The 16775-nt window shown below is 40.8% G+C and overlaps 1 protein-coding gene across 1 annotated transcript in view; it reads left to right on the plus strand.

Moving 5' to 3' along the window:
- The first annotated feature begins 407 nt into the window (after positions 1–407).
- Positions 408–16775, plus strand: part of larp1 (La ribonucleoprotein 1, translational regulator) — a 43865-nt gene continuing 27497 nt past the window's right edge. Inside the window, exons 1-6 of the mRNA XM_081391381.1 lie at positions 408–924; positions 6830–6891; positions 10287–10352; positions 11112–11259; positions 11999–12133; positions 13576–13722. Of these exons, the coding sequence (XP_081247507.1) occupies positions 657–924; positions 6830–6891; positions 10287–10352; positions 11112–11259; positions 11999–12133; positions 13576–13722 (826 nt within the window). The 5' untranslated portion in view covers positions 408–656. The remainder of the gene's footprint in view (positions 925–6829; positions 6892–10286; positions 10353–11111; positions 11260–11998; positions 12134–13575; positions 13723–16775) is intronic.

The following is a 16775-nucleotide window of genomic DNA, read 5'->3' on the forward strand; positions in this document are numbered from 1 at the left end:
AAGTATGTATGGATTATTCATACTACACATATTCATATAGAAAAAAAACGGTTAGTATTGATTTCATGGGTACTTTAAGGTAAAACAAAATCGTAGTTATAATTAGGGGTAATATCAGTATTATTCATTTTTTGTTTTAGCCTACTAAAAAAATACTTTCAAATACAAATACTTTCAGGTCAGATCAGATAACAGTCGTCTTATATTGTAAAATGTTTTCTGAAAGCATTAAAAATACGAAAAGTAAGAGGAACGTGATATTTTTTCTCTCGAATATGACAAATAAATAAAAAGTCTCATATTTCAATTTAATTGTACTGTGCATGAACAAGAGCTGTAGCGCTGCTTTTATATGCTGGACAGTCACGTGGTGTCGCGGCCTAGCGTTGCCACGCCCCGCTACGCGTGCGTACGTGCGCGCTCACGTACAACGCGTGGTTCTTTCACATTGCCGTAAGTAGGGAAGGCTAGTCCGTCGTTTTAAAGGTTCCAGGGGTTCTTTTACATGTTTTAATTGAGATTCGCCACTCTGCGTCTTAGACTGAAGCCCGTTTGGTCTAGGGGTGGAGTGGAGAGTGCGAGAGGCTCCCGCTGGAAGCACACACATCGTTCGCTGATCATTGCGGTGGATTTGAGGGGTGTTTGTTAGAGGAGAAATGGCCACTGAGGTGGAGACTCTCCTGCCGAACAACTCGCTGCTCAAGCCGGAGGAGCTCGAGCACCAGGCCGGCGGAGACGGAGGGTTTGTGGGGAAGGAGCAGAGCCTGAAACGGGCGAAGGACGAGAGCAACAGCCAGGCGAAGGAGAACCTGGAGCAGGAGAGCGAAGACGACGCGTGTAAGACGGAGTTCACCGAGGCTCCGCCGCCCAAGGTGAACCCGTGGACGAAGAAGATGAGCGGCGTCAACGGACAAGCGCTGCACGGTCTGTACCAGTGTGTGTGTGTGTGTGTGTGTGTGTGTGGTTTAACACAACAAACCGTTGGCAACGAGCGAGTCCATCATCATGAGGCACATCTGTGAGGGAACATGTTGAATAATAACGTCAACAGAAGGTTCTGGGCTTTAATAATGCTCTGCAAACGTAACCCTCATGTGGCCGTTAACAACGTTTCAGTTGGACTTTTATCTAACGGTTTTTTATTTATTTAAATGTTGCAACTTGTTTCAGAACGTGAAAATGTAACATTCCCACAATGGAACGTTCCCTCGAAACATTCAGAAATAGCGTTTTCATGAGTTGATGTGAAGCTGGTTTTGTCCGCTGGGATGTCAGATGATGTTTATCGTGTTTCTCACACACATGACAGCAGATTGTAAGCACTAGTAGGCCTCGAATCTGCTCCAGGACTCGTACATTCAACTCGTACATGAGTGCATTGATATGATGCCAAACAAATCTTATTTTTTTAAAATTATAGTCGCAGATGAGACGCAAAATGTCTTGTTGTTGTTCACCTTCATCGCTTTTCCGAACAAATGGCTATCGGGTTAGCATTAGCATTAGCGGCCTGTGGGGCTCGAGCTCGTCTGACAGGCCGGCGCGGATGCCGCTTTACTGTACATCAGCTGCTAACAAAATCACGATTATTTATCGTTTTACGTGACGCTGTCAGACTAGATGAGATGCATTTGTTTACAGTGTTATATTGCAATCGCTGAGCGTGTGATTATCCGCTTTATGTCATGGCACGACACGTGTGAGATCCACGTGTTTGTCACGAACTCGCTCGGATTCGCGTAAACGCGTTTTTAAACGCACATCTGGTTAAATGGTGTGTTTTATGAATGGCGCTCGTGACAGTTTGCCTCTCCCGTGGTGTTTAATGCACGTGCGTGCGCGAGTCCGGCTGTTAGCCGTTAGCAGTAAGCTACTGATCACTCCTCTTTTATTAATATTCATATGCTCGATTGACACACGGACGGGATCGCAGGCATGGCATCGTCGCAGTGCTGGAGTTCATCTGCAGAAATGATGTAATGAAGGGCTCGTGGAGCTGCTATCAATCCCAGAGTTCCCCTGGATGAAGGCAACGTGGTGTGTGCCATGTGATCACGTGCGCGGATAGATGCGAGTCACTGCTCTGCTTCCAGTGTGTTTATGGGCTCCCCGAGCTAATGAAGCTAATGCATGAGGACAATTAGCGAAGGCCGACTGATCAATGTTGCTGTAGACTCATGACAGCTGACTGCCACTGTTCCCCGGTCAGAGATCAGTCCACTGAGAGCTGGCCAGTGCTGGACTGCACATGCTGAATCATGACTGATGGGAGAATTCAGTCAATTGCATGAACTGAATGAATGTCACGATTCGAGACATATTACGATACTGAACTCACAATACGATATTGCGATACTCCAAGACGTATGATAATAGGTTAATAGCAAATGTCCTGTTGATTAAAATGCTAAATTTGATATTTTACATTGTGTGTGTAAATGAATAGTCTTGGACTTGAACAATGAATAATAGAGACACCAGAATAACAATATTCATGATTCTGAAGATGAAAATACTGAATTATTGTAGATGAATATGCTTGATCTCTGTCACTGACTAGATATATTTATAATAATGTCAGACACTTTTAACACAAATAATCCCCCTTTGCATTATTATACTTAATCAACATTATATATAGTAGTTTAATGCAGTACTGACACTAAAACTCTGAAAACTTGAAAAAAATCTTTCCTCACACAGGTATTTTTATTTTGGGTGAACTATCCACGATACATATTGTTGCATTTTTTTTATTGCATATTGTTACACCACACAATACATTAAAGGCAAAATATATATTAATATGCAACTTTTTTTAAGGTAAATTATTGAATGCCATCCTTCCGCTAGACAGCAGTCCCTGAGTGAGACCGTAAACGGCATCAGAGTGTTAAATAACAGAGACTGGGACTCTTCTCATGCGCTGGGTTTTATTCTAGACACTCTGTGGTGTGTGCTGTTTCTGTCAGCTGGGGTCGGGGGTCGCTGGAGCTTTGACCATTACAAATTCAATTCCAATAATGTAAAAAAAAAAACACAATCTTTGATATCATTCACATTTAGTCTTATTGCAAAACATGTAATTGTATCTGAATATCATGAACAAAAATCAACAGGCTGAAAACACTTACACAAGGAACGCTTGCCTGTTGTTTAAAAACACCATAGAAGAACAACTAGCCTAATATAAACCAAGCTTTATTAAAGACAGGTAAACACTGAGTAATTAAACAAGAACAAACAAAAAAAATAGCAATCGCGACAAATAGACACAACTGAACAAAAGATTGGATTGAAATAAACAGTGTTTTCAGGTTCAGAAACTGTAATGAAATGTAAAATAACACGGCACTTTATAAATATAATATACATTACAAATATAGTTACTAAAGTTATTAAGTCAAGAACAGCGAGTGAATTTTCCCTGTGTTTTGTTGTTTGATTACTGTTATTATAGAGAGGAATATTACTGTTATTATAGAGAGGAATATTACTGTTATTATAGAGAGGAATATTACTGTTATTATAGAGAGGAATATTACTGTTATTATAGAGAGGAATATTACTGTTATTATAGAGAGGAATATTACTGTTATTATAGAGAGGAATATTACTGTTATTATAGAGAGGAATATTACTGTTATTATAGAGAGGAATATAGGGCTGCTCGATTATGGAAAAAATCATAATCACGATTATTTTGGTCAGTATTGAAATCACGATTATTTTACATGACTTTGGGAACGTGTTGCATTTATTAAAAAGACACCTTTCAACAATTCTTAAAAAATTGAAATTTGAACATTGATTGTACTTTTTGAACTATTAAAATAAAAAAATACAAACATAATACTTCAATGAGTATTTTAATAATTCCCGCAGGTCTACCACTTATAATGCGGGAAATTCCCCCGCAAACATTGATTCACTTTAGCCTGTAGATTGTATGAGTAGCCTTATTATAATCCACACAAATTATAAAATCAAATCTATCATTTTAAAACTTTCAAAAAGATGTAATTTCTCAACCCGCGCGAGTGTTCAGCGGTGCCGCGTCTCTCTCTCGTCTCTCTGGATGGGTTGTGGACAAAGCAAATGCTGAAACTACAGTCTGGCGTTCAGGAGTCGAGACATGACGGAGCATTCACTTGCACAATCGGGCCAGCATTGCATCATAACTAAAGTTTAGCATTTTCACTTTTTAAGTCTTATCAGTTTAAACATCCGAGCTGAGAGAGTTTGCGGCTTCGGGAGGGGCGGGTGTGCGGGTCATTCAGAACACAAGACACAGTTAGAGCGTCCTTTCAAAACAGAACATGGCAAAATAATCGTTTTTACTCGGTTGTACCATTTTGGTGATCGTTGGGAGCCGAAGTTCCCTTTAAAGGGGTCATATAATGCCATTTTTGTACAAGCTAATATGATTCTTTAGGGTCTAAATTAAAAGTTTGTAATATACTTTAATTAAAAATTCTCATTAGTATTGTAAGAAAACACTCATTTTACCTGCTCAAAAACAGCTCTGTTTTCAGCACGCCGTTTCAGTGCATGTGTCTTTAAATGATAATGAGCTTTGCTCACCCCGCCCCTCTGTTCTGTGCGTACACCAATTCTAACACAATAACCACGCGTTGTTCATTATAAACGTGGGATTATGAATTATATTGAGAACGTCGTACATAGAAAACATGCCGTAATGTACCCGGAGTGTAAACCTTAGATGCATTCATCATGAAGCGTGCAGCAAGGTTTGCAAATTTGCAAAGATTAATATAAATACTAATATAAAGGTTAATAAAACATTACACTCACATCTTCTGGAGGTTCAGCAGTAACACGTTGGTACCGATCCGTTTTTTCTCGTTTGTAACGCTGTCTGATGTGAAATGATTCACGCAAACAGGAAAGCCAGACGATCGTGGGGAATCCCCGTGAGGGAATCCCCGCGTCAATCCTTTGGGCATATCGCTTCAAAAACAAAACTCAGCCACTGCTTCTTCAATGGCTCAGATTTAGGAACATTCAAATGACTGCTGTGTTCCTTATTACACCGAAGAACAATCGCAGACGCCATTATGCTCATAGACAGCGCTCCAGTGAGGGTATCAACAATGACGCGCGGACTATGATTGACAGCTCGCTCATGAGCGAGGGCGGGTCTGTGTTGAAACGCTGCAGCTGTCAATCACAATCGTGGGAGGGGCGTCCGACCGTGTGACGTCACACGGTCGAACGGCTTGATTTCAGAGAGGTTCAAACATATAAGGAGATTAAAAAAAAACCACTGGATGGATTTTTATCATTTTATGATGGTTGTGTACAGGCACTGCCAACACACATTTCAGTACAATCAACTTGTAAAAGTGCATGTACCATTATATGACCCCTTTAAGAGCTGCATGGGTCCAATACACTGATACGCATGAGAACAGAAAGCCGCGCACAAGTCGTCTTGCGCTTCAATGGTTTAAAGTCGGTTTAAATGCTCACAGAGGAATCGATAAGAGGAATCAACATTCTTATTAACAAGTGTTCGATTCCAGAATTGTAATAGATGTTCGATTCCCAGCCCTGCTCTCAGCAAAGTGTTCTGAGTTTGAAACGGTGGGCTTCCGCGCTCTAACACAGCGCCAGCCGGGCGTCACTCACACGTCATTACATAAATTAGCATTGAGTTTTGCACAATATGCTTAAGACCTTTGTGGTGTTCTGTGACGTGTGCGTTATGAAACTGATGGGCTTCCAGACTTTAGGTAATGAATGAGAAACACTGTAGCAATAGACCCTTCTCTGAGAGGACTGAGTTCAGAGCGCACGTGTGTGTGTGTGTGTGTGTGTGTGTGTGTGTGCGCGCTCTTACAGCTGGAACAGACTCAAATCACACAAAGCAAGTTACCAGTAATCCTGTTCACACAAACAGCATATGACCCTGATGAACATTCTTGGCCAAAAATGATGCTAGTATTTGTTTTCCGATGACTATCAGTTCTCTTACTGTCATAATCCTAGACACAACTTCATAAAGTTATTTACTGAAGCTTGTTTCGGGTCTCTAACCTTATTTCATTGAGAGCTTGGCTACTTTTTAAAAATGCAAAACTTAAATCTCTTAAATAATGTTAACCGTATCAGAGAGACAATTCTTTATGGAAAACAGGACTTTGCATATTAGACTGTGGTTGTAACTATAGATGTTTCTATAGATCACGGTTATTACGGTATTGTTCAAATGTGCTGGAAGTGTTCAAAAGTACTGATACTACACACTGATAATAATTTCACCAAGTTTTATGTCGAAAGCCAACCAACCGCTTTGCTTTGCAAATTTATTCTTAGCTTTTGTTGATCAAATGCAGTGAATGCTGTAGTACTCTAGTTTGGCGAGAGCGAGTGCAGGACCAGTGTCTCGACTCTCACAAGCTCTTGAAGTGACTCAGCTAAAGGGTTGCATAATTTGATTTCATCAGAGAATATATTCAGAGAAAATCATCTTCTGAAAAGTGTGAGTTGAAACGCCTCACATGGCATGAGTTTTAAACGTTCACCAAAATATTTTGACGATTGGTGTTTTTTATGTGGCTTTGCATGACAGGGACTTCTGTGAATTGAACAGAGATTCTCTTGTTGTCTGTTTGTGCCCGGCCGTACTTATATAAACCTTTCAGACGTATGTTTATTGCTCTTTCTCCACTCTAAAGTGTGCATGTTCTGCTTGTCTGAAATGTGACTCCTAGTGTCATTTGATTTAGAATAATAATGTTTCTATAAGTGTGTAATTCAGCTTATTTGACCTGTCTTTAATTGTCATGCTCTTCTGCTTCTCCAGAGCATTCTGGTCCCACAAAGGTCGTGAAGGCGGGGAACACGCGAGCGAGGCGCGGGGGAAAGGTGAGTGCTGTTCACTTGAGTCTCTCTACAGGAGCAGGACTGTTTGACCCACACTGGGTTACAGGTTTGCAACATTACATTTATTGAACAAAATGCCTTGTAAAGACTGAAGGTCCGTTCAGGCCAAGAGCGATCACTGTATCGGCACACACACCTGCGCTCTGGAGCGATCACTGTATCGGCACACACACCTGCGCTCTGGAGCGATCACTGTATCGGCACACACACCTGCGCTCTGGAGCGATCACTGTATCGGCACACACACCTGCGCTCTGGAGCGATCACTGTATCGGCACACACACCTGCGCTCTGGAGCGATCACTGTATCGGCACACACACCTGCGCTCTGGAGCGATCACTGTATCGGCACACACACCTGCGCTCTGGAGCGATCACTGTATCGGCACACACACCTGCGCTCTGGAGCGATCACTGTATCGGCACACACACCTGCGCTCTGGAGCGATCACTGTATCGGCACACACACCTGCGCACGACAGCGCTCTGGAGCGATCACTGTATCAGCACACACACCTGCGCTCTGGAGCGATCACTGTATCGGCACACACACCTGCGCTCTGGAGCGATCACTGTATCGGCACACACACCTGCGCTCTGGAGCGATCACTGTATCGGCACACACACCTGCGCTCTGGAGCGATCACTGTATCGGCACACACACCTGTGCGCTCTGGAGAGTCGAAGAGCTGCAGTTTATCGGCTGATGCTTTAAATGCTCGAGCTCCTCAAAGTTGGAAGGATTCTGATTGGCTGTCAACGTATTTATCGCTCATCAGCTGAAGAAAATGACTCTGTGACTCCAGCACTATGTGGCGATAGTTGAGGTGTGGAATCTGCTATTCTTGTACATTTAGAGCGATTTTAACAACTATATCGTTATCATCCTTGGCTTGAATGGGCCTTAGGGCTGTTTTAGGGGTGCAACGGATCAGCTTACCCCCACGGCTCGACACACGTGATTCGTGGATTAACTGCTGAATTTAACCATCACAGAGTGAAAGTTTATCATTTGGATGTGTTTTGTCTTGACAGTTTACACATTTAAACGCGTAAGAATAGGCGATATCAGGACTGGCACGTTCAGACAGCGCTCGAACACTGAATTCATTCCTATTTCTTGCGTTTCCTTGCTCTAGAACGGACACATGCACACTAAATATCCGTCTACTCTTTTTCTAATACCCGTCTCTAAATATTTTATTTTTCCATACTGTATCGATTTTCAAAAACGCAATATCGATTTATTTTATTTTATTTTATTTTATTTTATTTTTTAGTTTACACGCAAAAATATTCATGGTAAGACAGTGGTTCAGGTTTATGTTGTTTAAATCCCTACCACTAGATGCTGAGACGCACCACTAGTGTCCTCACCTAACATTTTTGCTAGACGTTAACAACGTAGCTATGGCTGAACCCCGTGTAGGACCGGCTCCCGCTGCACTCCCTGCTGAAGTGTGGAATCATTTTGGTTTCCAGAGTAAAGAGGGCACTACCGATATCGACAGGAACCGTGCAGTTTGTAAATTGTGTCTGGGAAAAATACTATTACACATAATGTGTTATGTATTGTGACGGGCTATATGTATTTTCATTTATTATGGCCTACTTGAGCATATAACAATTTGCTCACTAAGGCCGGCGAGACACTGGCTGCGTGGTGTGTCAGTTTTTATTTCGGCTCCATAGAGCTTGCACACTGCCTGCGTGACACGTGCGTCTCAGGTGCGGATGGAGCCGCGCGGAAAACGTGTGCATGCTAGAAATGGAACTGAGCTGACGCCTATTTTTCACGCGACGCAAGTGTGTTGGAAGTGTTTCCAGGCAAAATAGAATAGAAGATGTTTATATGTCATTTTGATTTGAATAGGCTACGTATTAATAAATGTCATTTTGATGTTTGAAAGCCTCTAGGTTTTGACATAAATGCAGATATAAATGTAATTTAAAAAACTATTATCGATTCTCAAATATTGCACCTCTCAATACAGAACGAAATATTCTTTAGCCTGTTTTGCCGTCAATACTGCCGACGTTGTCTTTGCTGCTATATATTTATGTTTAACATGAAGTATAGGCCTTCCACAACTCTCTCCCCATATGTGAAATATATCACCAATGAGGCTCATCATATGTCACCTAGCAGCAGCAGCGCCGCGTCAGACACGCTTCTGGTGTGCAAACACATGGATAACGCCACGCAGCAGTGTGTCGCCGGCCTAAGAACATCTGAACCACAATCCCAAACTGGCAGTTTGATTTTCTGTGTACTGAATTGTTTACCTAAAGTAAACTTCTTTGACTTTTATGCACATCATGTCTTTTTTTAAATATTACTTTTTCTAAAATTATAGTCCTACTTTAAAAAAAATCCCAATATATCGCCTTATGCACAGTATCGAAATATATTGCAATATATTGAAACGTGGCACATGTATCGTGATGCGTATCGTATCGCCAGATTCTTGCCAATACACAGCCCTAAAAGAAACCGGATGTGTGTCAGTTTCTTCGGTCTTAAAGGGACGGCAGACTAATATTCCTGCTGTCGTCTGCCATTAATGTTAATAAAACAACAAAATACAGCTGCAACAAAGATGAACCTATATTTCATTTCTACTGTGAACAAAAGTGTTATTTGACATTTAGGGGTAATTATTAATTTTTATATATGAAGACTACTGTTAGACTTTGTAACTTTTAGTATTCATCTCTGCTTGTAATTTGTGTATTATTTCTACTATTGTTTTTAGTAATAATAATGTTTGAACTTTATCAGTCAGGCTAGCAGTTTCTGCTGGGGTATTGAAGTACTTCAAGTAAGCTTTAAGCAATAAATGAAAAGCAAAGTCCCCCCCATGTATAGTTTTTTTTTTTTTTCTGATCCAAAAAACGATCCATGGCTCAAAAACCGTAAACGATCTGCACCGTGCGTTTTGTGATCCGTTGCACAACTACTTGTCTCACACCGCATGTTAAAGTAGTGTGTGTTTCTCAGATGCCCACAGCAATAAGAGTAGAGAATCAGCTCAAGGTCTTTATTAGCAGAGAAAATGACACGAAACGCAGCACAATGGACTCATCCGAACACTGTGTTCAGTTAATCTGAGTCCAGATTATTCATATTCACGCACGTTTAGATGTAAATGTGGTCGTTCTCCTCACATAAATGAGATTTCGTGCCAATAGATGTGATTAGATTGATGCTCAGTGTGTCGAACTCCAATACGATAAGCATGTTAGTAGTGTCCTCGTGTCTGTGAGTGTCAGCGTGAGGCGAGTCTGCTGCCGTGTTTACGCTGCTGTGTGTGTGTGTGTGTGTGTGTGTGTGTGTGAGCTGCTGTCTAACGGGCTTAACGCTCATGTCGTTAAAGGTGGGGGATTTCGGAGACACAAACAACTGGCCGACGCCGGGAGAGATCGCCACCAAGGAGGTTCAGGTAAGAGCGCGCTAAGTTGTGTCTCTGCTGTTCTCCATCTGTACCAAAGCCCAATCCTGACGGTACAGGGTTCGCACACGGTGCTTAGAGTGCTTGAGTCTGACTTTTGGAAGTGTAAGTCCTGAAAAACCCTTGAAAACAGACAATTTTATGAAGAAGTCCTTAAAGTGCTTGAGTTATAATCGACAATATGTGGGAAATTTTTCAAATTTTGATAAAACAATCTTTTCACACAAAATTAAAACTGCAGTTTTCTTGTCTATGAGTGTGATATTGCTCATATAAATATCAAGTGTGTGATACCGCTTTCCTCCTTCAGCTCAATCATATATTCATGGGTCAAAGAATCAGTTTGAAAGAGGAAAGCGATATCTTTGTCATAGTGTCTTTTCAGTGGTTACAGTTTCCACAGTCATTGCAACTGCTGCACTTTATTTGTACCATTTAGTTTTAATTGTTTATTTTATTATCCATTTACCTTTTTTAGAATTTAAAAGATAATCAAGAAAGATATTGTTTGATAAATCTCTGATTGTAGTCCTTGAAAAAAAACTAAAGTAGTGCTTAAAGTCCTTTGATTTTACAGTATCTGTGCGAACCCTGCAACATGTGCAAAATATTGTCCTTAAGGGGGAAGATTCATCATTAAAATAGGCTTTATAAAGACTTTCCTTTTCATACAGAACCCATCTAGTGTAAAGTCAGACGAGTTTGTGAAAATGCCACATGATTGTTTTTACTCCTTGATGAACATGTCAGGTTGTGAAGAAGTCAGCGGTCAAACGCGAGTCCAAGGGAAAGAGGGAGAATGAAGAGAGCAAAGAAAACCTCAAAGCCAAATCGGACGACTCTGGAGAGGAGAAGAACACTGACGAGGAGTCGCAGAAAAACGGACACAGAAAGAGAGGTGTTTAACGCCAGATCCTTTACTAGAGCGTGAGAGGGAGGAAGTGAACGCTCTTACTGTTTCGTGTATCGATTTTAAAGGAGTAGTTCACTTCAGAATTAACATTTCCTGATAATTTACTCTCCTCCACATCATCCAAGATGTTCATGTCTTTCTTTCTTCAGTGGAAAAGAAATGCAGGTTTCTGAGGAAAACACTCCAGGATGTTCCTCCATATAGTGTCTTCAATGGGGTCCAGCGGGTCGAAGGTCCAGATGTGAGTTTCAGTGCAGCTTCAGAGTCTCGACACGATCCAGCCGAGGAATAAGAGTCTTATCTAGACAAACCAGCCGACATTTTATAACAAGATAAACATTTATATGTTCCGGTCTATAAATATAGAGTAATAAACAAAATAAACATTTATATACTTTTAACACAAATGCTGGTCTTGCACTCGCTGTGATGCGATACAATACGTAATCAGGTTGAAAGGTGCTTTGAAGCTGCACTGAAACTCACATCTGGACCTTCGACCCGTTGGACCCCATTGAAGACACTATATGGAGGAACATCCTGGAGTGTTTTCCTCAGAAACCTTCATTTCTTTTCCACTGAAGAAAGAAAGACATGAACATCTTGGATGACGTGGAGGAGAGTAGATTATCAGGAGATTAATTCTGAGATGAGCTAAACCTTAAAGATGTGTTATGAAATGAATGTGTGTAAAAAACTAATGATGATTGTGATGATGTTGTAGGAAACAAGCACAAGTGGGTTCCTCTAATGATCGAGGTGAAGTCTGAAGGTCCGCGTGAGCGCTCGGCCTCTCGGAACAACACGCGCCAGTTTGACGCTCATCGAATCCCCCCCGGCAGCAGGAACGACCTGAGAGGTATGCACTCGCTCTCTGCTCTCACTGGGTTACATCCTGGCCACATCTGATGCAGTGAGACCCGAACAGCCGCTACACATGATCAGACACACCTTTACCTTTGTGGACAACATTATAAATGCACACGTTAAGTTTATGTGCAACATGCGTGTAGCGGAAACATGCGTGCATATTAATGCATATAATACAAGACAAACAACAAATGAAGATTAAAACAATATATATTTGCAATTCAATCATGTTTCGCACTTGTTTGATCTTGTCTGCTTACATTAAAGTGCGGAAATAAAACCGCATCTATTCGCGAAAAGCAAATTATAGATCTTATTGTGAACAATTCATCTGTGCATGCGTGTCGTTTTCGTGAAGTTTAATCAGCGTCACTCGTCTCTCCAGTGACGTGTTCTGGATTCTCCAATCATGCAGTCCGGCTTTAGCTCCGCCCCTGCAAGCGGGTGCTCATCTGCATACACTTTTGAGAGCCACGCCCACATCTCAACATCCAAACCCTTCCCTACATTTATTCTTTTCCGATAATCTGTTACATTCAGATCTATGTCACAATGCGGAAGAAAAGATCTGACGCCACTTCCTTTTCATTGCGACTTTAATTTTCACATTATATGATTTTTTTGCAACCGCATAGCGACCACCCTGAGTACCCTGAGCAACTGTATAGCAACACCCTATCAACAACCCAGAATACCCTACCAACCACATAGCAACCACCCTGGGTACCTTAGCAACGCCCTAGCAACCACCCAAAATGCCCTGGGAACACCATAGCAACCACCCTGAGTCCCATAGCAACACCCTAGCAACCACATTTACAATCACATAACACCCTAGTAACCACTCAGAATACCTTAGCAACCGCATAGCAACCCCTTAGCAACCAGTCAGAGTAGCCCATTACTTATCTATCTATCTATCTATCTATCTATCTATCTATCTGATATATATATATATATATCTGTCCATCTAATTTTTCTGATATCTATATCTATCTGGCTTTTAAAACTACTAAACTTAAACTGTTTCAAACTTGAAGCTTTTAAAGCTACTTCAAACTTTCTGGCTTGGCTTTTTCAAGCAAACTTAGTTTGTCTACAAACTTCTTTTATCTTGTATGATATGCACACCCACTATAAGTATACTTTCATATACTTTTATATATAGTATACTTTGATATGCACACTAGTATAAACTATACTTTCAGCTCTGGAGAGCCGCTGCCAGTCAGCCAGTTGTACTGTACCCTAAATGCTGCGGATGAAAGAGAAACAGTCTTCAAAGAATAGGACATAGGGATGATCACTACATAATCGAACTCCCTGCTCCCGGACTGCCAGAACTCCTGACGTCACTGGTGTCAGTGACAGGCACACCAACAGCTCTTCTGATGTGTGCGTGTGTGTGTGTGTGTGTGTGTGTGTTTGCAGATTGGCACAGTGGGAAGTACGATCAGGAGTTGAGGGATGACCATGACGAGGTGTCGAGTGTGAAGAGCGAGGGCGCGCCGTACAGAGCCGGTGGCCGGGGCCGAGGCCGGGGTCGGGGACGAGGACGAGGAAGAGGAAGAGGCAGAGGTAACGAACTCTTCCTTCATCTGCCATTGATTGAGCAAACACTGAGTCCAGGCTCAAAGTCACGCTCGCAGAACATTACAGCACTCACTAAACCAGCAGTGCTTCAGTCGCTCTGCCATTAGCATTAGGGCTGGGTATCGTTTGGGTTTTAATTATTCCGATTCTTATCGATTCCTAATTTCAATTCCAATTAGGTAAAAAAAAAACTTTGATATCATTCACATTTAGTCTTATTGCAAAACATGTAATTGTATCTGAATATTATGAACAAAATTAAGACTAAAACACTTACACAAGGAACGCTTGCCTGTGGTTTGAAAACACCATAGAAAAACAACTAGCCTAACTAATATACATTTCAAGCATTATTATACACTCAGTAATTAAAAGAACAAATAAAAAAATTAGCAGAAATTAGCAATCGCAACAAATGGATACGAATGAACACAGATACGATTGAAACAGTGTTTTAAGATTTTCAGGTTCAGAAACTGTGATCAAATGTAAAATAACACTGCACTTTATACATAAAATATACATTACAGGGCTTGAATTTCGGTGCGGGATTGCGGGTATTGCGCATATTTTTTATCATTCCCGCAGGTCTCCCATTTATAATGCGGGAAATTCCCGCAAACATTGATTCACTTTAGCATGTAGGTTCAGGTTGTATTAGTAAATTAATCCACGCAGATGGAAAATCAAATCAGTCATTTTAAAACTGTCTGCGAGACGCAATTTCACAAACAGCGTGAGTGATTCAGCGGCGCTGCGTCTTCTATCTCGCGTCTCTCAAAATGGGTTGCACAATGCAATCGTTAAGCGCGCAGCAGGCGGCGGAAATACACTCTCGCGTTTCGGGAGTCGATCGGGCCAGCATTGCATCACGAGTAACTAAAGTTTACCATTTGCACGTCTTTTCAAGTCTCACCAGTTTAAACAGTCACGCGATTTTAAACTCTTCGGTACTTGCGCGCTGTCTGAGAGATGCTTTTTTCTCTGCACACATACATAGAGTAAAGCAGCCTCACAAACAGCTCGCGGGTAACAAAAGTTATTTTTCGTGGATTATAAATCGCTTTAACAGTCAAAAACATAAGAAAATGATGTCAATTTCGGTCTTGGAGAGTATCCTCAAATCTAAACACAGTCGGTTATGTCTTAAATAAGCATAAATCGCACGTGACCGTATAATGAAAACAGGATCCGTGCACTAGCTCTTAAAGGGACAGCAGCCGTATGTGTCTGTCATTAATTTGTTTGTCAAAACAACAAAACATAGCTTTCATTTTAAGGAATCAGGATTAATAGCCTATGAATTTAATTTAGTCAGGACTAAAATACTACCCAGTGTTATTTTACATTTGATTAGGCTACTTTATTCAGTCTCTGTAGTATTTCTGAATAGCCTACTAGTTTTAGACCTAAGCAAAAACTTTTCTCTTTATTTCTCTTTATTGATATCTTTATTCTATTGTATTTATTTGTGCTACTTTTTTCAATTTAATTCAAAGATTGAAATCAAGCTTCCTTGAGTTGTGTAAATTCTTAAGAACAAAATGACCCCATTGTAAAAATGCAATGAGTAGGCTAAGCATACATTTAGGCGAGATAAATGTAATTAAAAAAAAAGTCTAAACTCCCCCCTCAAATTAAAAATTCCCCCCCATAAGAATCACCTAAGGGGGGATTTCCCCCCCATTTTCCAAAATGAAATTCAGGCCCTGCATTACAAATATAGTTACAGCTATTCAGTGAAGAACAGCGAGTGCATTTTCTGTCTTTTGTTGTTTGATTAGTGTTATTATAGAGACAGCAGCAGGAATATTAACTTTAACTTGATTGTCCCCAGGGGGAAATTCTTTTCCACAGCACTGCACTTGTTTAACACACACAACAATGTAATACAAATTTCATTATGACTTTAATTAGTGTTATTATAGAGACAGCAATAGGAATGTTAGGCTGCTGTCACTTTAAGAGCTGCACAGATCCAATATAGTGTTACATATGAACACCGAAAACAGAGTCTCTCGCGCTTGAATTGTTTAAAGTCATATTGAAATGCTCACAAAGGAATCAATAAGAGGAATCAACATTAAAATTATAAAACAAGTATTCGATTCCAGAATTGGAATCCATTGTCGATTCCGAGCCCTAATTATGATTTTAGGGGTCGACCAGTATGGGTTTTTTTGATGGGTGACGCTGATATCGCTGAGAGCAGGGAGACCGATATATTATATTACATTTCATTTAAAGATAAGAACACCTGCAAACAATTGCTGAAGTTACATTTATATTAAAGGAGCTGTATGTAAGAAATGTATTTCAATTAATCATAAAATGGCCCTGATATGTCACTAGACATTAAGAAATCATGTTAATTTCTAATACTTATATCACTGACAACAGTAGTACGGCCAGGATATTGTCATTTAAAAAGTGAAGTTGCAGCCCTCAACTGATGTTGATGTTGTCATCTTGTGTTTTGGCCTGAAGCGCCGCCCTCCATCTATCTACCAATCACGAAGTCAGCAGTGTTTCCACAACAGCTCTGCTCTAGTTACCACAGCTGCAGCTACAAACTGCAGCCTACGTTCCTGCTGGATCCTGCAGCTAATCTGGCAACCTCAAGTCAGGGGGGGGGGGGAGGGGATACACCGCTCTACAGTAATTTGAAAGTGATTGCAGTACCAGTTTTGGCCACAATCTTACATACAGCTCCTTTAATATTACATATATTTACTAAAATAGAGATAAGTAAATGGGAAAATAAATGTGAAAAAATGTGAAATGAAAGAAATTGTTATAGTGCTATTTTAAAGGTTGCTAATGTTGCTTTGGCGTCTCCTACAACAGGCTCACATTCATCACACATCAAAAACACTTTAATGTCCTCATAATCTCCACTGCAACATCAGCTCTTTCCTCCGTGTCTGAAACACTTCCATCAAGGATTCAGTCTCTCTGAGAGCTGCTCTGCTCTGATTGGTCAGAAACCAAACGCTCATTATCATATCTGAATCTCAGCTCTTGATCACAGTGATACG

This window comes from Scardinius erythrophthalmus, assembly GCF_964197995.2.
Source record: "Scardinius erythrophthalmus genome assembly, chromosome: 17".
Classification (NCBI taxonomy): Eukaryota; Metazoa; Chordata; class Actinopteri; order Cypriniformes; family Leuciscidae; genus Scardinius; species Scardinius erythrophthalmus.